Below are 23,504 nucleotides of genomic sequence, written 5' to 3' on the forward strand. Positions count from 1 at the left end.
TCTTCAGAGGCTTGCATATCATGAGTGAATATTCACTGTTAAAAGGTAGCAACAGCCAGGCTGGTGTGGATCAATAATTGAGTGTCGACCTATAAGCCAGGATATCAAGGTTTGATTCCCGGTCAGGGCACGTGCCCAGGTTGCAGGCTTGATCCACGGTAGGAGGCGTGCAGGGGGGCAGCTGATTGATGTTTCTATCTCTCTCTCTCTCTCATCATTGCTATTTCTCTCTCTCTCTCTCTCTCTCTCTCTCTCCCTTTCTCTCTCTTTCTCCCTCCCTCCCTCTCCCTTTCTCCCTGAAATCAATAAAAATAAATTTTTTAAAAATAAATAAAAGGTAGCAATAATTACCCACTTTATTATTTTTATACTAGATCATACATTATGAAATTATTGTCTTTCAGTTACCTGGCCGGGCGAACAGTTTTGATAGTCAAGGATCCTGTTCATCTCCCAAACCACCTTCCACACCGTAATGCCTCCAAAATAAGATCATTGTAGTGAGGACCCATGACATGTGCTCATCAGATCAGAAAAAAAGCAGAAGGTTTGATTTCCTCATTTAAAATATATCCTGGTAGTAAACAAACTTGTGCAATTTTTCATTTACATTTTTGTCTGTGTATTAACTTTGAACATCTTGATATATTTTACTTGAAAACAGATAGTCCTTACTTCCACAAGGCTTTTTATTCTTCTTCATCATGCCTATTAGCACAAAGAGTGTTTTATTAAGTTGTAATTATTTGCATAAGCAAAGAAATACATTTTTAAAAAGAATCGATACTTATCTAAAATTTAATATAGTCTATGCTGCTATTATATAAAGTAGCACATCACATATGTATGGTTTTGATTTTATTAAACTGTTCATTTTTCATTATGCACATATTTCTATATAAGCTTTAATGGAAATTTTGAACGTGATTTGCACAGGATTAAATCCTTGTGCCATCAAATTAATGTTACTTTTCTGATAATCTTTGATCTCAGTAAATTATTTTCTTGATGAGTTTTGGCTCTGCTAAACTCAGAACATTGTCTCTCAAGCTTATTGTTTAAAACATACAGTTAAAACTATAATTTAAAGAAACATTTTGAATATAAATGTAAAAAGTAATATTTAATAGCTGGAAAATGGAGGTTGAGCCACTTGGGCTACCATTTTATACCATCTTAATGTTACATTAGTTCACACATCTGTTACACTGTTTAACTGATATTTTAAAATTCTAATAATCTTAATCTCAAATGTAGCACTAGTATTCTAAGTAATTAGAATTCGTTCATTTTTTGTGTTCGTAAGGTTTTCAAGTACTGTGACGTATATTTTGTGACATGAAGCGTTTGTGTAGATCTTGTGTTTCTGACAGATCATACTAACAGACACCAAAGGTACAATAAATATCTGTGCTCATTGTCATTTAGGTTGTACACAGTACTGGTGACTTTCAAACCCAATCGGAAGCTAATCGTTAAAATTGGGTATTTTCTTAAAGAAAAGGATGACCTATTTTTCAGGAAATTATGGAAATGTACCATAAATAATACAATTTCAACATTTAATAAAAATAAATTCAGACGGCCCAGACCCACAGTCCTTTCATAAAAGGCATTTGCCTTAAATAAGGATCAAGGATCAGGTCACTAGCGGTAAAAACTATGCAAACGTTTTTACAAGACAGAACTTTCTTTTAAATCATGTCAACTTTTTATTGTCATACTTCTCGGCCCTTTTGGAAGGTGTCTGTATTGAACAACCCAACCTTACTTTTGAGATTTGTACTGTGGATAGTGCATATTTCAAGCTTATCCCAAGATAGGAGGTTAAAAGAATACAACAAAAAGGCAAGAAAGTATGTACTTAATATATAAAACCACCTTCATCAAAATGAGAAATTTGTATTAGCAATTTTAAAATTTTATCCCATATTTCTAAATATTAAAAAATAAAAAGTTTTAAAACCTTGAAACTTGTTTATTGGCATCTCTCATAATGATGGCATCACTGTTCATTAAGATGTAATTTACACTTTGAACATTATAAAGGCAAACACAATTTCCTAAAATTTTTCAAATGCTTATTAGCATCCTAATGAAAACAAGTATTTCTAGCTAAATTTTCTAATTGAAAACAGTAGAAGAAACCTGTTTGAAAATACCTGGCTATCTTATCAAGCCTAAAAGAATCATTGTTGTAGACAGAATCACTGAATATGATACTCCCATTTTGGAATTATTTATTTTATTGGAAAATAACAATTGTCATGTGGGAAGACAAGTTATCCTCTTGATAAAATGACATTTTTGGAGGCACTTGTTTTATTAGTAGATGTAGCTGCAGCTTACGATTAATTAGTAAATATATTTTTTAAGTGAATGTAATAACTATTTTCATCTGCAAACATATTTTCAGGACTTTATACTCATTCTTAAAGCTCATGCTTTTCTTTGCCTCATATGGAGAAAAAGCCAACAATTGTGATGAGAAAAAAAAAATGCCATCAGCCAAACAGGATTGTAGATTAAAATAAGTTTTAAAGGTAATTTTTAAGAAATGTTTCCCATGGATTAAAATAAACTCAGCAAGTCGTCTTTCATGCAATACATGAGAGAGGTTTACACTCATAATTGATAAAGCATAATCATTTAAAATGATAGCTCATATTATAAAATTGGAATCTCACCACTTTTCAATACAACACTTCCTCACTCTACACAGCCACACATTCATACAACCAGAATTTATCCTCTTTCTACTTGTGATTGAAGGTGAAATGTGTTTAAAACAAAGTTTGATGTTACAGATTTCCTCCACTAGTTTGTGTGGGATACCACATTTTGAAGATAACACTGACACATTATGAAGTTACAGTTTAGGTAACGAATGCCTAATTTTCAGGGATTTATTCAGGGACTTGCCAAACTTAAGTCTAGGAAAAAGGAGCCAATGTTGATTCATTCGCATAACACCACCGATGTTCTTTTTCGGTTATTTATGTATGTATTTATTTATTTATTTTACCTGATTCACTAAGTGATCAGGAGAATGAGGAAACTGAATATGAAGAGCATTAGTGCTTGTGGAATATGTAATCTCACAGAATTCTGAACAATTGACTTTTTTTTACACTGGCTCCTTAAAAATATTTTTCTTGACAATTTTAATTTTTTGGTCAGACCAGCCCTGTTTCTGGTACTTTATTTACATGTAAAACTCATGATATTCGTACATTCACAGTTGAGTGAAAATTTCACCCAGATTATTGCCAGGGAACAAGACACAGGAAGGCAGAGCCAAGCACCCACTTTCTTATGCAGTTTGGAGAGTGAGTGTGTGTTCCAGTTACTGCAGGGAGATCACACTGATCAATACTGACTCAGGTTTTAGATAAAAGCAAATATATTTGAACCTGTTTGGTTGTGATATTTAATTGACATTTTCACCTGTGTTTATTCTCCTGTGATGTTTATTATTTAAACATTTTGCAGACTCAATAAAGAACTATCAATGTCGTAAGGCTTTCTCACTTAATGATTAACTGTTTCAAAAACGAAAAAGCCAAACTTCCACTCTTTTATCAAATTTTACTACCCATAAAACAAATTGTAAGTTATTTCAGAAAGTTATCCAGAGAGCCAAAGGACTATTACAAATAAAAAGACACAAAATCTTAACATTGAACACGTGGTAATTTCTTAAATTACTTCTTTAAAAAGTGTACTTGATATTATCTCAGAATGAAAGTTTTCGTAGAATGGAGTTCCATGTGAAATTTTTTTTTCTTAGTTGTGACTATGACCAGGTAATTTAATAACCTGATAATTTAAAAAAGAAAACTAGCGTTGATAAGGATGTAAGAAAGAGATTCTATTAAATTTAAGTGAAAATGCGGAGATTTGTTTTCTTCACAACTTTTTTTTTGAAACAACTCCGGTTATTCCAAGGTACTTCAATTGATACACTCAGTTTCCAGTCTAAAAATGTATTGCTGACAATAAGAAATTATACAAAAGCAAGGAACATAAAATAACTTAAAGTAAGAATCTACATAAATAAATGGTAAACGAATGCGTTATAGCATATGGAAATAAACATATCTGAATGCAAAACAAAAAACTCCTTAGTATTTTAACTTTTAATGGAAAGTGAATCCTCTAATATTATTCAAAAAAAAACAACCCATGACACATTATTTTATTAGTTAGTGAAATGGCTCAGGATATGATTCATCTGAAACTATTATGACCCATTATGTAAAGAAAATAGTGAATTTGTATTTTACATAAGCAACAGAGCTAATTAAACTAAATGCTATTTCTAATGCGTTATTCAATGATGTTCTTTAAAGTAAGAATTTTCTGTTTCGTTAAAAGACTTCATACATTGACTCAATCTTACATTAATTAGAGTGAATTGTAATTTAATAAAAGATGCATTGTCTTCTGCCATTAACAGTTCACCAAAATACGTATATTTGAACAGAGGCATTTAATATTCAATTCAAGTGTTTCTCATCAAAGTAAAGAATTGTTTTTATTTTTGCCCTGTTCATCATGAAGGTAGGTAACCAGGGTTTGACTTGATGGGATGACAATATTATGCCATAGAGACTTTAAAAAAAATCAGTAAATTAAGGTTTGAGATGGGATTTAATGATTTATTGAATGCCAACATTTTAAATACTAGAAATGGTGATTGGAAGAAAAAGTGGAAGATGTTTAAGAGAAAAATAGATGTTTTCATGCCTGAAATGATTTAAATATACTCCTACAAGGAGGAATTGATTAGAATAATCCTACTTTTACTAGTATCTATGCTGACATACTGGAAATGACTTGATATTGATGGATCTAGAGATGGAGATAGTATTTATATGGAAACACTTTCATCTCAAACTGACAATAACTTCTAAGCTCACCTGGGTCATGAGAACCTTCTCCAAAGAGCAAGCTATACCTGATCTTGTCATGAAAGGGTAAAAATAGGCCATTTTCTTTGGAAATTATGATGAGATTTGCATTTGCTATGCACAGAATCCCTATTGACTGTACAGGGTGGTGGGTTTCAATTATTCAATTTCATGTTTTGTTCCCTCAAAAACTAATTTGTTAGAAAACAATGCATGTTATAGAATTGAGTCAAAATTGTTAAGAGAAGTAAGTCTCAGCGTTGAAAGGTTAATACATTGGATTTTTGTCTTTTTCTGTGTTTCAAAGAACATTTTCCCCATTTGAATACCAACACATGAAATTATGTTTAACTAGGATTTTGCTGTAGAATAAAATTTGTGAACCAAAAGAATCCCTATCATTCCTAAAGCTATGTGCAAACTGGCCACAGAATCGTTCGCTATAAAAATTGCATGATTTTTTTCTATTTATATAGATTGTGGGCTTTATTATAAATCTTTTTGCCTTTTCTTTTAAAAAGATCCTCTAAGCTTTCTATTTAAAAAAAAAAACAAACACCACAATAACCCCCAGTGTGACTAACTTTATAAATTCTATTACTGTATAAGAAAGAAGCAAGTAGACTAGATACAAAATATTTGCATTTATAATTTTTGTAAACAAATCATTCAACCCAGGTTCATATCATTCGCATTAACTTTTTATTGACCTTTCCAACTGAAAAATGTGATTTCGTTTATCTGCAAAATAGGGATAAATTATGGATCACAATGAAGTGAGACCCTCATTTTATTCTGAAGAAAGAAGAAGTCAGAAATAGAAAAGAACTACCTGACAATGTAAATGTAGCAATTTCGCTAATGAATAGTCCAATATATTTTCCAATTATTCTAAACTGGCAGCAACCATGAAAATTGAATAATTTGGATCCATCATATTTAATCCTTCTTTGTATCCTTCAGTCATTGTTCATAAGGTGACTTTTTAACTGAATTTTGTGATGTAATACGTAGCCTTTGTTAAAATCAATATCGTTGACTTCCGTAGTATAGAAGAAACATTTTGAAATCGTTTGAAATTCGTGTTTCTGGCTTTTGTACACAGTAACCAGCCATTTGTGAAACTTGACAGCATATAATTGTATTCCTGAGAACAAATGTTTTGCAACCCCCTTTAAAAGATGTACACATTTCAGTATTTTTACAATGTCTTCTTTAGAATGTGTGAACATATTTGTCAGGTTCAGATGAATTATGTAACAATGAAACCTCAAAGCTGTTATGAAGTGTACAGTTTATGATTACTTTTGTAAAAGAAAATGGAAAAGCACTTGAAATATAATTTTACTGTTTCATATGTATTTTGAAAAAATAAATAAAGTGATTATAAATTATTTTTGTCTGTCTTTGAAGAAAATAACTTTTTTCATATCTAATTTTGAGACATCTGTGTTGCTAAGTGTTTCTTTATTAGTCATCTTTTTGGCACTCATGAGAGAGCAGTGTAACCCATGTATCAATATTTCAACAGTTCAAGCAACTATATCTTAAACACTTTACTTAATACATACATTTTTTCCCGGAAAATTATTAATTTAAGGTTCTGGATAATTTCCATTAAGGGGTAATTAAACAATCATTAGTCAAGTGTTAAAAGAGGTAAATACCACTTACACATATTAGCTACATTTTTTCATCTGGAAAAAGTCCCTATAAATACCTTAGCAGGTGATCCATTAGTTGGGGTATACTGGTTATTTTTTGTTTGTTTGTTTCTGCTTTGCCTCAAATTTTCAAAAAATATTTTCATAAGGAATGTTTGTAGCAACTAGGTAGTCAATACAGCACTGGCTCAAAAGAAGTTATATTCGTTGAAAAACCAGATGTTCTGTACCTAGAATCATTGTTATAAAAGAGATACAGCTCAAAGAAGCAAGTAAATAAATCTGTATAGAATGCAGGGTAAAGAAGAGTCAATGATCTGACTTGTCTGCCCTTGCTTAAGTCTTTACATCCAAAAAATGGGGGAGCCTGATTGAAATCTAAACTTCTTCTGAAAACAAATGGTCACTTCTTGTTAATATTTCTAAATATTTCCCCAGGAAGCATTTATATTTATTTTTTTGAAGTGTATCCTATCTAATAAAAGAGTAATATGCAAATTAACCATCACTGCTATACCAACAAGCCACGCCCACAAGCCAATCAGGAGAGACTATGCAAATTAACCCAACCAAGATGGCTGCAGCCACGAACAGAGCAGGAGGGAGGCTTGGGTTTCCCTGGGTGATAGAGGAAGCCAAGCTTTCCGCACACTCTGGCCGGCCCAGGCCTCCGCTTAAGGCTACAAAGTTTGAATTATAGAAGATAAATAAATCCCAACAAGAATGGCGGCAGCCATGGAGCTGGAGAGAGCGGGAGGCTAGGGTTGCCCCTGGCGATGGAGGAAGCCAAGTTTCCGCAGCCCTGGCCTGCTTTGGCCTCTGCTTAAGGCTACAAAGTTTCAATTATAGAAGATAAATAAATCCCAACAAAAATGGCTGTGGCCACGAAGCAAGCAGAAGGCTTGGCTCCACTCCGGGCTACAAAGTTTCAATTGTAGAAAATAAATAAATCCCAGATCCCAGGGCCTCCGCTTGGGCCACCGGGGGGCGTGGCCAGCCTGCAAACCACCACATGCCCCTCGCCCAGGCCACACCATGCCCCAAGGGAACCTCCATCCTGATCCTGGACACCTTTCAGGGCAAACCAGCTAGCCCCCACCCATGCACCAGGCCTCTATCCTATCTAATAAAAGAGTAATATGCAGATTGACCATCACTCCAACACAAAAGATGGCTGCCCCCATGTGGTCAAAGATCCTGCCCTCATGTGGACACAAGATGGCCACCACAAGATGGCCAGCAGGGGAGGGCAGTTGGGAGGGACCAGGCCTGCAAGGGAGGGCAGTTGTGGGCGATCAGGCCAGCAGGGGAGCGTAGTTGGTAGGGACCAGGCTTGCAAGGGAGGGTAGTTGGGGGCAATCAAACCTGTGGGGGAGGGCAGTTAGGGGTGACCAGGCCTGCAGGGGAGGGAAGTTGGGAGCAAACAGGCTGGCAGGGGAGTGGTTAGGGGGTGATCAGGCTGGCAGGCAGAAGCGGTTAGGGGCAATCAGGAAGGCAGGCAGGTGAGCAGTTGGGAGCCAGCAATCCTGGATTGTGAGAGGGATGTCCAACTGCCCATCAAAACTGTCAAACAGGCAGTCGGACATCCCTCGAGGGGTTCCAGATTGGAGAGGGTGCAGGCTGGGCTGAGGGACACCGCCCCCCACCATGCATGAATTTCATGCACCGGGCCTCTAGTATGTTTATAATTACACTGATTTAAAAATATATACTCCCACTAACAATACATACGTTTCCAATACTCTGATAAATACTTGGCCTTATTATTTGAATTTTTGCCAATTTGTGCATGACAAAAATGGTATCTCATCAGTGTTTTAAAATTTTTTTCTGGTGGTATTGATCATTTTTTTCATATATATTGATTGGCAATTTGGATTTCATTGTATAATATTTTTTCCCATTCTTCTGTTAGAATTGTCTTCCTAATTGATTTATAGAGGTTTCTATTCTAGTTTTCTTTTTAATGGAGACAAATTCTTCATATGACCACATCTCAAACTGATCTCCATTCTGCAAAGCAGCAGGCATAATATTAGGTTATAGGCTGTAAAGACAATTTATACAATATATATGAATGAAAAACGTATACTAGGTGTACCGGTTAATAATAGCAGATTTTGTAATCAAAGAAAACACAATAATTTCAAGAGAAACATCAAAAGTGCTTTATTCAAAGTAATGTCCATTGCTAGCTACCCATTTCCCCCATTTTCAGGTAATTTGTGGAATTTTAAGGGCTGTTCAGAAAGTGCATGTGCCATCAATCAGAACAAGGTAATCTGAAGGAGCAATGTCTGGTGAATACAGCGAGTGGGTTAATACTTTCCAGGCAAGATCTTTTAAAGTGTCTTTAACTGGTTTTGAAGTGTGTGATGGTGCGTTATCATGAAGCAAAATTACTTTGTGGTGTCTTCTGGCACATTCTGGTGATTTCACAATCAAAGCGTGTTTCAAATTGATTATTTGTTGTCAGTAGTGATCAGTATTAATGGTTTCACCCATTTTTAGAAGCTCATAATACACCACAGCTTCCTGATCCCATCAAACGCAGAGCATTGTCTTTCCCAAGCGATTTGGTCTTGCAGTCAATGTTGATGGTTGACCTGGACCAACCCATGATTTTGTGCATTTGGGATTCTCCAAATAAATCCACTTTTCATCGCCAGTCACAATTTGATGCAAAAAAGACTTACTTTCGTGCCATTGAAGCAACATTTTACTGATAACTTTTCAGTTTTCCATTTGTCTTTCGTTCAGTTGACGTGGCACCCATTTTCCTTTCTTTAAAGTCTTTCCCATTGCTTGTAAACAATCAGAAATTGTTTGCTGAGCAACATTTAATCTTTCTGCAAGTTGTTTTTTAGTTTGACATGCATCTTCATCCAATAATGCTTGTAATTATTGGTCTTCAAACTTTTTCAGTTGACCTGGACGTTCTTTGCCTTTCATATAGAAATCATCACTTTTAAAGCATTTAAACCAGCGTTCACAAGTATCTTGAGATGGAGCATGTTCACCATAAGCTTCCCGAAGTACACGATAACTTTTTCTTCAAAATAAAGTAATGAGTTAAAATTCCCGCAAATGCTCTTTTTTTTTGGCATGAAATTCGACATTTGTAAGCGTAAAAATATCTATGATGTTAACACCTTCAGCAAACTTGACATATAAAGTTTTGAAGCTTGCTGTCAATACAACAAAATAGCATACATATCGAGTCACATATATCAACATATGTGTAACTCCATCTATTGAAAAAAATCCACATTTTTATCTGGTACACCTAGTACATTGAAAAACATGTGAGAAATAGAAAGCAAATGCAATTAAAAGTTAATGAACTCTTGAAATGTATGAGTTGTTATATTGACAATTTTCTAAGTAATTTTGGGCTGTCACCACTGAAAGAATTTGAAAACATCCAATTCATGGATAAGTCATTATTTATGCTATTGTTTAAAATTCCTTTTTGTGCTATATTTAAACATTTTTTATTTTATTCACTCTCATACAATAATATAGAACAAAGGGAAGGTATGTTCATTAATGTCTACAGAGAATACAACCAAAAATTTGAATAGTAACCACAAATAAGACACTTGATAGTTTTCATGTTTTCCAAATAATGAAAAAGTAATCATCCAAAGTTCCAAATGCAAGTGTACATTGTTTAAACAGAATAAGTTCCCACTGTGAATGCATTTAGTGAGTCTAATTGTTTAGCTTCTGTGTATTTTCATTATCAACTATTTTTCTTTGATAAACTTCAGCACATATATGACTGAAAATGTTACTTTAAATGGGAAATTAAACCTGAGTCAGTGATGGGAACACAAACCGGAAAGTAAAAGACCTAATATGTAAGGATCATTATGAAAACACAAGACACAAACAAGCCACCAAATTGCACAACTCCTGGAGGCATCAATCACACGATAGCCTGTATAAATGATGCCTCCCAGGGTACACAAATCTTATTACCTGAATAATAAGGGAGAAGCAGTACTGAACGCTACAGAGTTATCTTACCCAGAAGCTGTAATTGAAAAGTAGAGTCAAGAATTAGATTTTTTTTTAAGTTGGACATATTGCCTAAAACATACAGAACATGTACCATGCACCAAGCACTGTGCTCATTACAAACCTGTCCCTAATCTGTACAAAATCCCTGTGATGTACGACTATTTTAAGGCGTGGAAATTGAGGCTTAGATTAATTGAGTGGATATACATGTAGTTAATACTAGAGCACAGCTTTGAACACATGGTTAACTCATTCCAAAGTCTGACCTCCTAGTCTCTACATATCATGAAATATGAAAACAAATATTTATTCAACTTAAAATAATACTTTTACACTTCCTGTAGCTTAAATCTTAACACAAAGCATGTAAGTTTTTATCACTCCCATTTCACAGAGATGGTGATTGTGGTTAAAGGTCATGTAATAAAAGGTGGGACTGGCCTCAAATCTATGTCTTTGGCCCTCAAACTACATTCACATCAGGCATGGTGCTTTTTGAGTAGAACACACTAAATATGCTATGAAACTAGGAAGAACATTGACTTTTGTGCCTCTTTATATAAATCACCAAGATGAAAGATATTGTGAACTTCATTGACCTTTACTCATCTATAAATTGATATCAATTGTATCTGACCTATCAACTAGTTAATGTATGTATCAATTATGTAATACTATAGGCCTGATGCACAAAAATTCATGCAAGAGTAGGCCTTCCTTCCCCCAGCTGCCGGCATCGGCTTTGCTCCCGTATCTGGGCTTCCCTCCTCCGGCGGCTGCCAGCAGGCACCCGGGACTCAGGCTGGCTTCCCTCTGGCCCCGGCTTTCATCAGGAAGGACATCTGGTCTAATTAGCTTATTACCCTTCTATTATCATAGATGTAAACCACTATGCCAATAGTAGTTACTAGGTTGTTGTTTTTTTATTTAACCAATACTATTTCTATCATAAATACTTGAAATCCATGGGTGAGATAAGTATTTTTAAGAGCCTTAAGATAGGTGTATGTACAGATCAAGTTGCTAAGAAGGAAATTAATACACCAAATTGACTCTGACCTGACTAGAAAAAAGAGCAAAGAAGGGAAGAGAAGGAACCTGGTGCATAAGCTCAAGTTCGATAGACTCCTGCTAATCACATCTCATTTTAAAATTACTTTTCCATTGCCACTATTTGAGTTCAGGCCCTGAAACCTCTTATCGGCATTTTATAAGTCTCACCAATTGATTTAACAACCTCCAGATTCTTCTCATTGAAGACACTCTCTACTTAGGTTGCTTCCATAAATTGGCTATTGTAAATAGTACTGCAGTGATCATAAGGGTGCATGTATCTCTTCGAATTAGTGTTTTTGTTTTCTTCAGATGAATACCCAGAAGTGGAATTGCTAGATTATATAGTTCTATTTTTAATTATTTGAGGAATCTCCATACTGTTTTTCATAGTGACTGCAACAGTTAAGATTACCACCAACAGCTTATGAGGGTTCCTTTTTCTCCACATCCTCACCAACATTTATTATTTTTTTGCCTTTTTGATAATAGCCATTTTAACAGGTGAGAGCTCATATCAGACTGTGATTTTTTTTTTTCTTTTTTTTTTTTTTTTAAATATATTTTATTGATATTTTACAGAGAGGAAAGGAGAGGGATAGAAAGCTAGAAACATCGATGAGAGAGAAACATCGATCAGCTGCCTCCTGCACACCTACCACTGGGGATGTGCCCGCAACCAAGGTACATGCCCTTGACCGGAATCGAACCCGGGACCCTTCAGTCCGCAGGCCGACGCTCTATCCACTGAGCCAAACCGGTTTCGGCCAGACTGTGATTTTGATTTGCATTGCTCTGACAATTAGTGATGTAGTGCATCTTTTCATGTGTCTGTTGGCCATTTTTTTGTGTTTTTGGAAGAAAGTTTAGTGAAAATGTCTTTTGTTTTGCTGATCTTCTCCTTGGAATTTTATATATCAATCTCAACATAAAAACTGAGACAGAGCTGAATTCTCTTGCAAAATTAAAGAAAGAAGTATTTGAACTTAATAGGAGGGAAGTGATAGATTGGCACCAACAAGACTTGGGAACTATAGGGAAAGTTCAGAGAAACTTCTGATGACAGCAAAACCAAGGGCATCAGAGAACACAGTGCCTAAAGAGATTTTAAGATTCTGTTGTGACCCCTCCTTAACATTCTTTCTTCTATAAAGTTTTCATTGTTCACATTGATATTTGTGTGAGCAGATAGATCCTGTAGGGGACTTGTAAATGTGCTAAGTTCCATGTGAGAGTGATGGTGAGGGGAGGAGAGAGAGCACACAGCAGTGTAGAAGAGGTAGAGTGGTCTTATTGGCATCTCAGTTACATCTTCTTCTATAGAAAAAGTTTAAAAGTAGATAAAATGGTGACTGTTTCAGGATAGTGTGCTCTGGTGTGATTGGTTTCTTCTTTATTTTAATACATTTCACATACAGAGAACACATTTTACAATACATGCCAATGATTTTCTAACAAGGAAGAACAAAAGACAATCTTTTAGTCATTAGTTCATTCAATAAATACCTACTGAGCAGCTACTAAATTTTTCTTGAGTTGTAAAATTTATAAATGATCCAAAATACAAAAATAATCAAAATCTGTGATCTTATGGGAATTAAATTCTAGCCAGATAGTCAGACAATAGAAGGGTGGGGCCAACATCTGGCTGGGAGAAGGAAAGCAGGGGGTTAAGAGATAAATTAGAGGTGAGGGATTTTGAGTCAGTGAACATGAGATTCTATAAAGAGCAGAAGAATGAAACTGTATTTGGTGGGGAAAGTGGGATCAAACAAAGATTTAATATTTTTTTCAGATGGGAAAAATAACTTTGTACTTTTTGAGAATAACAGTATAAACTAGGAAAACAGTACAAGAAGTGGGGGGCAGATTTCTGGAGCAATGTCTTTACCTGAGTGAGAGGAGCTGAGGTCAAATACACCAGTGGAAGGATCCACCTAAATCAGGTGCAGGGGTGTTAGATTGTTAATCAGAAGATGCCTTAATCAATAAGCCAAATTTATTTGGAGTCCTTTTCATTTTGCTAGCAGGCCCAGAGGAAATCTTGCTTCTCAAAATCTGGGACCCAATATGGTGGAAGTCTTTCCTATTTATATGTTTTTCAGCTCTTTGTTTTCCAAATTTGGAATGAGACTTCTGGACCTTCTGAGAAAAAGTCCTGTGTGCTGGGATAGGGCCGTGAGACCATATCTCAAGGCCTGGCCTGGTGCCAGCACTGACAACTCTGTCTGGAGCATAGTTTATGGCCTCTCTGGAATGGGGAACAGTCTTATTTTTCCCTGTTATTTAAGCAAGCAAACGTTTACAGAAGCCAGAATAGCAGGATTAAATTTTAAACAGCAGTTTTTACCCAAGATGGAGGTTACTATGCTTCAGGGGCAGCTCATGCACCAATGTGTTTCAGAGCTTTTAGCTACAGTCGTTGGTACATTGGTAGATGCGGTAGTGGGATCGAGGGAAGTGCTCCTTTGAATGCTTCAGTGTTCTCAGGGGAGAAGGAAGCAAGGATGTCAGTTAAGGGTGAAGGTCACAGGTAAGTATTCAAAATAAACTGATAAACAAAATAGATCCAGAGACATAGAAGCAAGGAACACACTGTGGAACCCCAGAGGGAAGGTAAGGGAGGGAGGGTGGGTGGGAAGAGACCAAGCAAAGAACTTGTACACATATATGCATAATCCATGGTCACTGACAATAGGGGGGTGAAGGCCTGGGGCTGGGGGTGGGGGAGGGGGCAGGCTAGAAGAGATCAATAGGGAATAAAAGGGGATATATGTAATACTTTAAAAACTAAAAATAAAGACTAAAAAAGACTAAAAATAAAAAATAAAGACAAAAAAAAAAACAAAACAATCTTGAGAAAGGAAGAGATGAGAAAATCTTTCAGAAGAGTGGAGGGTGAGCAGCCTGGGGAAAATGTAATATGATTGCTGGGCAGAATTAATCTTTACTTCTAGGTTTGTGACCATGAATTTAAAGTAGGAACAGTGAGCATGGCTGTGTGCTTTTCTCCAGTCATGCTCAGCTTCAGGGGTATAGGCACAGAATTTTGATAGAATAGGATTAACAAAGAAAGTAAGCTGGAAAAATAGGAGCTAGTGACCCAAGAGCAAGGCATGAAATTGAGAAAATAGAGGGCTGCAGTTATTTATGTCTTCTATGAGAAAAGAAAATTATACTGCTGTTGGTCACAATAAAGAGGAAATAATTGTAAGGTTTTTTAATTAAATTTATTGGGATGACATCTATAATAATAAAAACATAATATGCTAATTAGACCAGAGGTCCTTCCAGGTGACCTTCTGGACAAAGCCACCGTGGCAACAGGGGGAGGAGGGGGGCAAGCCCCTTGATTCTATGATACATTATCTGTGTATTGCACTGTGTTTACCACCCAAAGTCAAATCCCCTTCCATAGCCATATATTTGACCTCCTTTACCCTTAATACCCCCTTCCCTCTGGTAACCACCGTATTGTTGTCTGTGTCTATGAGTTTTTGTTTGTTTGTCTTGTTTGTTCATTTGTTACTTTCAGTTTTATACACTACATAGTGAAATTATATGGTTCTTTACCCTTTCTGTCTGATGTATTTTGCTTGGCATGATAGTCTCAAGATTTATCCATGTTGTTGCAAATGGCAATATTTCATCTTTTCTTATGGCTGAATAGTATTCCATTGTATATATGTAACACATCTTCTTTATGCAACTCTCTATCAAAGAACACTTCAGTTGTTTCCATGTCTTGGCCACTGTGAATAATGCCTCAATGACCTAGGGGTGCATATATCTTTGCAAATAAATGTTTTCAAATGTTTTGGGTAGATACCCAGAAAGTAGGTCATCGTGTCATATGGTACTGGATTCTTAATTTTTGAGGTACCTCCATACTCTTTTCCATAGCAGCTATATCATTTTACATTCTTCCCAGCAGTCAATGAGGATTCCTTTTTCTCTACAACCTCTTGAACACATGTTATTGCTTGTCTTGTTGATAATAGCCATTCTAACAGATGTGAGGTGGTATCTTATTTTGATTTGTATTTCCCTAAAAGCTAAGAAGTTGAGCATCTTTTCATATATCTATTGGCCATTTGTATGTCTTCTTGGGAGAAATGTCTATTCAGGTCCTGTGCCCATTTTTTAATTAGATTTTTGGGGTTTTGTTGTGTTGTAGAGATCTTTATAAATTTTGCAATTTTTAAAGGTAGTAAACAGGCTGATTTAAAGTCATTCCTTCACTTTTAAAAAAATGTATATTATTTTTTATTGACTTCAAAGAGAGGAAGGAAAAGAGAGAAAGAGATAGAAACATCAATGATGAGTGAGAATCATCGATCAGCTGCCTCCTGCATGTTTCCTACTGGGGATCCAGCCCACAACCCAGGCATGTGTCCAGACTGGGAATTGAACCATGACTTCCTGTCCTGGTTCATAGATCAATGCTCAACCGCTGAGCCATGCTGGCCAGGCCATTCACTTTTTTCATGGATGTTATTGATGATCTATATGAGTAAACAAAATTGATCCAGACTCTACCATTATGGAGCATAAATTAAGGTAGGAAAGAGATTTTAATCAATACTTCTAATTGAGACATGCAACTTTTTAATATTGTGTAACAGCTAGACCTAGCCTAGTCTGCTGGAGCTTGGTCAATGGAAATTTCATTAGAAGAAGGGATATTTCAGTTGAGTCATGAAGTCTGAAAAGGTGGTAGGTGTGATGGAAAACAGAGAGTAGTGCCTGTGCAAAGACCCTGGGTATATTAGAAGAAATAAAAGATGCTGACTACGGATAGAACAAAAAGATTAGCAGTGAGGAGCCGTGCAATATGTGGCTGGAGAGATAGCTAGGTGGGAGCCAGCTTACACAGCAGTGCGACTACTAATCATTTGGACTTTCTAATAGGAGAATGGGATCCTTCCCCCCGCCCCCGCTCCGCCCAGACTGGAGAGTTTCCAGTTTACACTTTTTAAATATTGATAGAATGGACTGTAAGGATACAAGAGTGAAACAGAGAACACTGAAGAAGGGGTATTTTTGATGGAGGAGGGGAGATCAAAAAATATTTTCCACATACTCAGTTTGAGGTGACAGAAAGATCTAAATATCTATGGCAAGTAGTCCAAATTATTTGCTGAGAGTAAGATGGAAGTAAGGTGCTTAAGGAAATAGAGGAAAATTCTAAAATAGTTATTGAAGAACGTGAGAAAGTTATATGTGTTCACTAACCTTATTGTAGTAATCATTTTGTAATATCCACATCTATCAATCAAATTGGTACAGTACACTTCTCAAACTTACACAACATTATCATTATATGTCAATTATATCTTAATCAAATTGGGGAAAAACAATTATCCCAATAGGCTATATAAGCTGACAAGTAATATAAGAAGTTGTGGCCTTAATTCAAATTTCTGAATTGGGTATTTTAAGGTTGAACAAAAGGTACAGGATGAACATGGGGAGGTGAGACTCTCAGGTGGATGAAATAACACCACTTCAGGCAGGTGACCAAGGCATAGTAGCTTAAGTGTTTCATATGATATGACCTAGAGATGAATGAGAGCAGGTGAACAACCAGGAGGAGATCAGGTTAAAGCAAACATGTGGAAGACACTGAGGCTATACAATATTTTGCTGAACATGGATTAGGAATAGCAAATGGCACACACAGTGAAAAGGGCGTGTAAAAGGTGTGAGGGACTAGCATAGTAGAGAAACCCCAGAGCATTGTGAGAATGTGAACTTGAAAGTGGTTGAGAATGACTAGGGTGTCTAGAACCACAGGAACGCCAAGCAGCGGATTTCACTTCAATAGTTGCTGGAGGGTGGTGGGCTCTCAGCTTCCCAGGGTTGCTGAAGTTTGGAAAAGAGGGCCTGTGGTTTGTGATGGGGCAAGGAGGGAAGATTTCTTGATATCTTTAAGTGACAGCTGTGGAAAGCTCCTAGGAAATGTTTCTTTTATGAAATTGCAGTATCCAACAGCTTAATTATACTTTAATTCTCTGAAAAAGTTAACAGGTTTCCCCCCAAAGAAGAAAAATTAATAGCTTTTAATGAGGGTTGGGAGCATGAGTCACTTCCTCCCCAAGAACCACCCCCTTGCCCTGTGGGCTGACCTAGAAAGCAAGCTCTCTAACGTACTAAAGTAGGTGTTTTCACTTTCTGATGCTTGATGACACTTACCTTTGGATCAAGTGGTATGTTCCTCCTCCATCAATGGAGATTCTTTAGCTGAGGTGTCATACAGTAATTAATTGATTCTCTTATTCTAAGTTGTTTTTGACAAGTCAATTTATGTAACCCATTTCGGCTAAATGAATCATTCTCATACTCTTATCAGTTGTGTCTATATTGTGAAAGCAATGACTAGAGCAGTTCAGAATCTCTTTATGTAATGTGATTTGTTCACCCTCAGTAAGAAAAGTCTTATGAGTTCAGGCTGTCCATTAACTGTCATGTGTGTGGAGCATACCATATGCAGCCTCTATTCTAAGCCTCTCAAAGGGAGAGGCACCAATATGTTTATCACTTGAGCTTCTGCCCTGAATCTCTCTCCCTTATTTGTACCTTAGAGAATAATTTGGGACAATTTAGGAATTTAAAAAAGAGGTTTTTCTTTAAGCTCTCTCTCTCTTTTTTTAAACCAAAAGCACTAAACAAACTCCCAGAAGATAAATGACACATTATCCTGGCTTCTCATTCCCCAGAATTCAAAACTCATCTCCAATAGCATGTGTTCCTTTCATTAGTTGGGAGAAAGACTGAGAGCAAGAGCCCTCCAAAACCCCAACCTGAAAAGGTACCACTTCCCAAACTTCAAATGAGCATGAACCTTCCTTTGCTTTCTGAATTTGGTAATCCCATTTCTTCTCTTAGGAGAGTTAATACAATGAGTAGTCCTAACAGACTTTGAGTGCTTATTAAGAACCATTTATCCATAACTGACTATGTTTTTGGTAGGAGCATTTACAACTCTAGTTTACTAACAGATGAAGAAACTGAGTCATGGAACATTTCAACAGCCTCCCCTGAATCACACTAGTTATAAATAGTAGGGTCCGGTTTTCAGTCCAGAAGCCCAACTCCAAAGACTCATATACTGAAAGTTGTACTCCACCACCTTAAGGAGGCTGAAAGAGGGGGTGGACTTTTCCTTCCCTTCCAGAGTATACGATTTTGTTCTATTGTCTCTCAATCTCTTTCTATGCTCAATGCAGTGATTATTCCAAATATAATATTTCATGTTCTGAAATGAAGTTGATAGCATTCAGTAAAGGATTAACTCAGCAGGCCTGAGTTGTCCAAACCTTGCACATTCCAAACAAAGGTTTGGCCCTTGACTGGCTCCTGGAAGGTAATACCTGAGCCCTTAGAATCTTATGCCTGAAAAGAGTGTCTATGTTTACCTATGGCTTTGGGTCACAGCAGACAGTTTATGTTAACTAAGTAATTTATGGAGCCACATGGTGTCAATTTGATCTTGGAGTTGCTGGAGACTGAGTAAGGTCAGCCATATGGGTATTCCATAGCTATGTGACTGACCCCCAATAAAAATCCTGGGTGCCATGGTCTAAGTGAGTTGGCAACACTTCATACATGTTATGGCTAGAAGAACTAAACACTGTCCATGTGACTCCACTGGGAGACAACAACCATGAGCTTGAATCTGATCTCCCTGGACTCTGTTCTAAGCATACAAGATATTTACTTTAATATAAAAGAACACATGAAGGAAAGTTATCTATAATAAAAGTGTAATATGCTAATTAGACTGGACAGCCAAACGTCCTTCCGGACGAAGCCGGGGCTGCAAGGGCTGAGGCAAGCCGCTGCGGCTGCAAGGACCAAGCCCCTTGCACGAATCTTGTGCCTCGGGCCTCTAGTTTGTAATAAAATAATAGATATTTAAATATGGAATTGTCTGGGCATGACTACAATATATAATGTAGTCAGATGCTTGGACTTAGACTGCTAAAGAGCACCATTTATCTTTGGAGGCATGATTTTTCCAAACAGTTAACAACTCGCGGCAAATTTCAAAGTGTAATCTCCCCTCAATAGCATTATTCCTGGAAAATTAAATGCATTTCAACACTATGCAAAAATACTTTGTGTTTATATGTAAAACAGAGGTAAGTTTTAAGTTTAGATAATTATGAGTAGATTTTTATCTATCTGATGTTCTGTGGATCAATTGAAAATCATGCAGGATACTGGACAATTCTTTCTTGTGAAGGCTGCCCCTGAATATTTCAGGACAATAGCACCTCTGGTCTTTTCTCATTAAATGAGTTAGGACTATGACATCCTGGGAGAGTGTCATTCTTATTGACAACTACTGATGCAATGATATTACTTCTTTCTCCATGGTTTAAGCCTGTGTGACATTTCTAAACATGCTCCCATTGGTCACCAGTTCTTTAAATTCCTTCTTAAGGAACTGCTAGTAGAAAAGGGCTTGTAGCATTTTACATGCATACATGAATACAACCAGTAGCATAACAAGCATGAGAGGAAACTATTTTCAGAGGTTTAGCAATGTTGTTGCTTTTTCCTTCCTCCTTGGAGTTTACTTTTTCTTCTCTGTTTACTCTTTCTTCTTCTGCTTGCCACAGTCAAAGCAGCTGTACAGTATTTTCCATGATCATTTTCTCAGGGGAGAAACATGACAAAAGAAAAAAAGAGTTTCTTCTTGGCTTTTTTGTTTCAAAAGCCAATACTCATTGGGGCACAGAGATGACTTAGTCAAATTAAGGCAGAGTTTTTTTCCGCTTCAACTCCTGTGAGACTAGAACAGGTTTTATAGGCTGGATGGTGGGGAGCTGAGCCAGGATGACAAGGCCTGACATGACAGGAATGAGGGATTTTGAAGCAAAGGATCACTCTCAGGAAGCACTTTATTTAAGCACTTGGCAGCTACAGAAAAGCTGACCTTCCGCAGTTAAAGTGGAGGCAGCACTACCCACCACTATTCCCATTGGTTAAGCTCCCTACTGATTATAAGACTTCTCTGGCACCACAGGCAACTCTAAACTGAGTGTCACCTAGCAGGGAGTGAGTCTGCCAGTGCTGTAATGCTGCTTGGACCCTTACCGATGTATTGCAATTACAAAGTACTCACTTCAATCTCTTGGAAGAAGGGGTGGAGATTGAATTTGTAATAGAACTGAATTTAGGGAACGTCACTGTAACTGGTTTTGGGTGGGAATGCAGCTCATGATCTTTGTAAGCTGGTCAGTGGCCTAATGCATACCCATTGTGCTAGCAAAATGGAAGCCAACTCAGGTGTGATGTCACCTCCACTGAGACACAAATGAAGATGCTCATCTCATTTCTCCATACAGGAAAGACAGTGGTTAAGCTATTCAAGGATGAGATTTGGTATGTTTGTTTGCTTGTTTATTTGATGTGAGGAAGTAAGGAATATAAGAAGAAATGGTGATAGTTTTTTTGTTTGTTTTATTTTATTTTGTATTTGTTGTCTTAGTTTGGCTTTAGAAGCACATACATATTTATGGCAGATGACTCAGCTCATTTCTACAAATATAGATACTCTGTAGGGTCTTCCCTGAATGTACACCCCTGTGAAAAAAATTGAGCTCCTCTTGACTACTGAGCCATCCTATATAATAAAGAGGTAATATGCAAATTGACCATGATGCCAACACACAAGATGGCCACCCCCATGTAGTCAAAGATGGCTGCCCCCATGTGGACATAGGATGGCCACCACAAGATGGCCATCAAGGGAGGGCAGTTGTGGGTGATCAGGCCTGCAGGGGAGGGAAGTTGGGAGGGACCAGGCCTGCAGGGGAGGGAAGTTGGGGGTGACCAGGCCAGCAGGGGAGAGCAGTTAGGGGCGACCAGGCCGGCAGGGGAGGGCAGTTAGGGGCAACCGGGCTTATAGGGGAGGGCAGTTAGGGGCAATCAGGCTGTCAGGGGAGGGCAGTTAGGGGCAACTAGGCTGGCAGGGGAGGGCAGTTAGGGGTGACCGGGCCAGCAGGGGAGGGCAGTTAGGAGCAATCGGGCCGGCAGGGGAGCAGTTAGGGGCAATTGGGCTGGCAGGGGAGCAGTTAGGCATCAATCAGGCTGGCAGGGGAGTGGTTAGTGGGTGATCAGGCTGCAGGCAGAAGCAGTTAGGGGCAATCAGGCAGGCAGGCAGGCGAGCGGTTGGGAACCAGCAGTCCTGGATTGTGAGAGAGATCCCAGATTGGAGAGGGTGAAGGCTGGGCTGAGAGACACACCTCCACCCCCCACCCCCACCCCCACCCCCCGTGCATGAATTTCATGCACCGGCCTCTAGTTATGTAATAAGGATGATAGACTGGATATAGGCAGACATGGTTGTTTCACTTAGCCCAGATTGCCCCTCACTTCCCTTCACCCTCCCTCTTGCTCCCTTTCTCCTCTTTCCAAGTCTTCATCTTGAGAACTTTCTTACATTCTAAAAGGTACAAGATTAGAAGTTGCTGCTGTGGCTCTTGTTCCAGAATAAACTTGTTTTGACCTAACTTTGCTAGTAGGGACTCACCCTGAACACAGCAGTGTGGGTGCCTCACATGGTCCTCCAAGTCCCCATGTCAGAACATAAGGAGCATAGGCTGAGTGAACCCCTCGCACAGAACCTACTGCCCAGTGAAAACATGAAGAGATTCAGAAAGCAACTTGTAAGCATTGCAATGGGCACCGGATTACATGTGTGTTAACAGAACAAGACTGGAATAACTTACTATGTATTCACAGAATGTTTTATTAATAATATGTTTTAATTTTTTTTAAGACTTGGTTGTATTGAACTGTCTACTGCAATGATAGTGTCACATTAAGGAAGACAAACATGATTTTGATAGGTATATCAATGTTCAGGAGCTAGAAAGCCAGGCTGCTGGCCCCAGCGCTGCTGGTCTCCCACCCCAAATGCACCTTGGAGCTGTCTGACCTCAAGTTAATGCTATGTTCTTTGTTTTTCAGCTTCATGGCTCAGACGAGGTAGACCCAGGGAAGCCAGGATTCACAGTCATATCTACATGTTCACACAGAGTTCTTGGTTTGAGGTTTTGTTTAGGGGAGAGGGGCAGATAGTGGTGTTTTATATTTGAATTTTATGCTCACCCAGCAGGTTTAAGCAAAAGTGTGTACATGTCATGGAGAAGATACATCTCAGCTCCTTTTGGACTTTACTTCTCAGATAGAAACTCTGAGGTATACCTGCTGAGTACAATACAGTGAACAGAAAAGGGGTGAAGCCACCAATCTCCAGATAATGCCCCAACCTGTCTTCCTAACTTCTGGACACTGCAACCAGTTCTGCAAAGCATACTATTTCTTTACTGGCATACTGGGTGTTTTAGGTCTGGTCAGGTTGCTATAACAAAATACCACCGACTGGGTGGCTTAAGCAACATACGTTTATTTTCTTACAGTTCTGAGGGATGGGAGTCCAAGATTAAGGTGCCACCAGGGTTGGTTTCTTGTAAGGCTTCTCTTCCTGGCTTACAGATGGCTACCTTCTCACTGTGTCCTTTACATGACCTTGCCTTTGTGGACATAGAGGGAAAGAGAGAGAGATTTCAGGTGTATCTTCTTCTTAGAAGGACACTAGTCCTATTGGATTAAGGATCTATCCTATGATCTCACTTAATCTTAATCACCTCCTTGAAGGCTCTATCTCTAAATATAGTGACATTAGGGGTTAAGTCTTAAACAATGAATTGGGTTAGTGGGGGGACATAAATCAGTTCATAGCAGTAAGTATTGAATTAAAGGAAAGAGCTGATAATCGTATTTTACTCATCATCCAGTCTCTTTCTCTTTGCCTTATTCTTTCTCAGTTTCT

The 23,504-nt window shown here is 37.7% G+C and overlaps 1 protein-coding gene across 1 annotated transcript in view; it reads left to right on the forward strand.

Moving 5' to 3' along the window:
* Positions 1 to 779, forward strand: part of SYT10 (synaptotagmin 10) — a gene marked incomplete at its 5' end in the record, with an annotated part of 67,796 nt that extends 67,017 nt beyond the window's left edge. Inside the window, one exon of the mRNA XM_080662783.1 lies at positions 405 to 779. Coding sequence (XP_080518909.1) covers positions 405 to 476 — 72 coding nt within the window. The 3' untranslated portion in view covers positions 477 to 779. The remainder of the gene's footprint in view (positions 1 to 404) is intronic.
* Between the last annotated feature and the right edge of the window lie 22,725 nt (positions 780 to 23,504).

Source organism: Plecotus auritus (assembly GCF_963455305.1).
Source record: "Plecotus auritus genome assembly, chromosome: 3".
NCBI classification, from domain to species: domain Eukaryota; kingdom Metazoa; phylum Chordata; class Mammalia; order Chiroptera; family Vespertilionidae; genus Plecotus; species Plecotus auritus.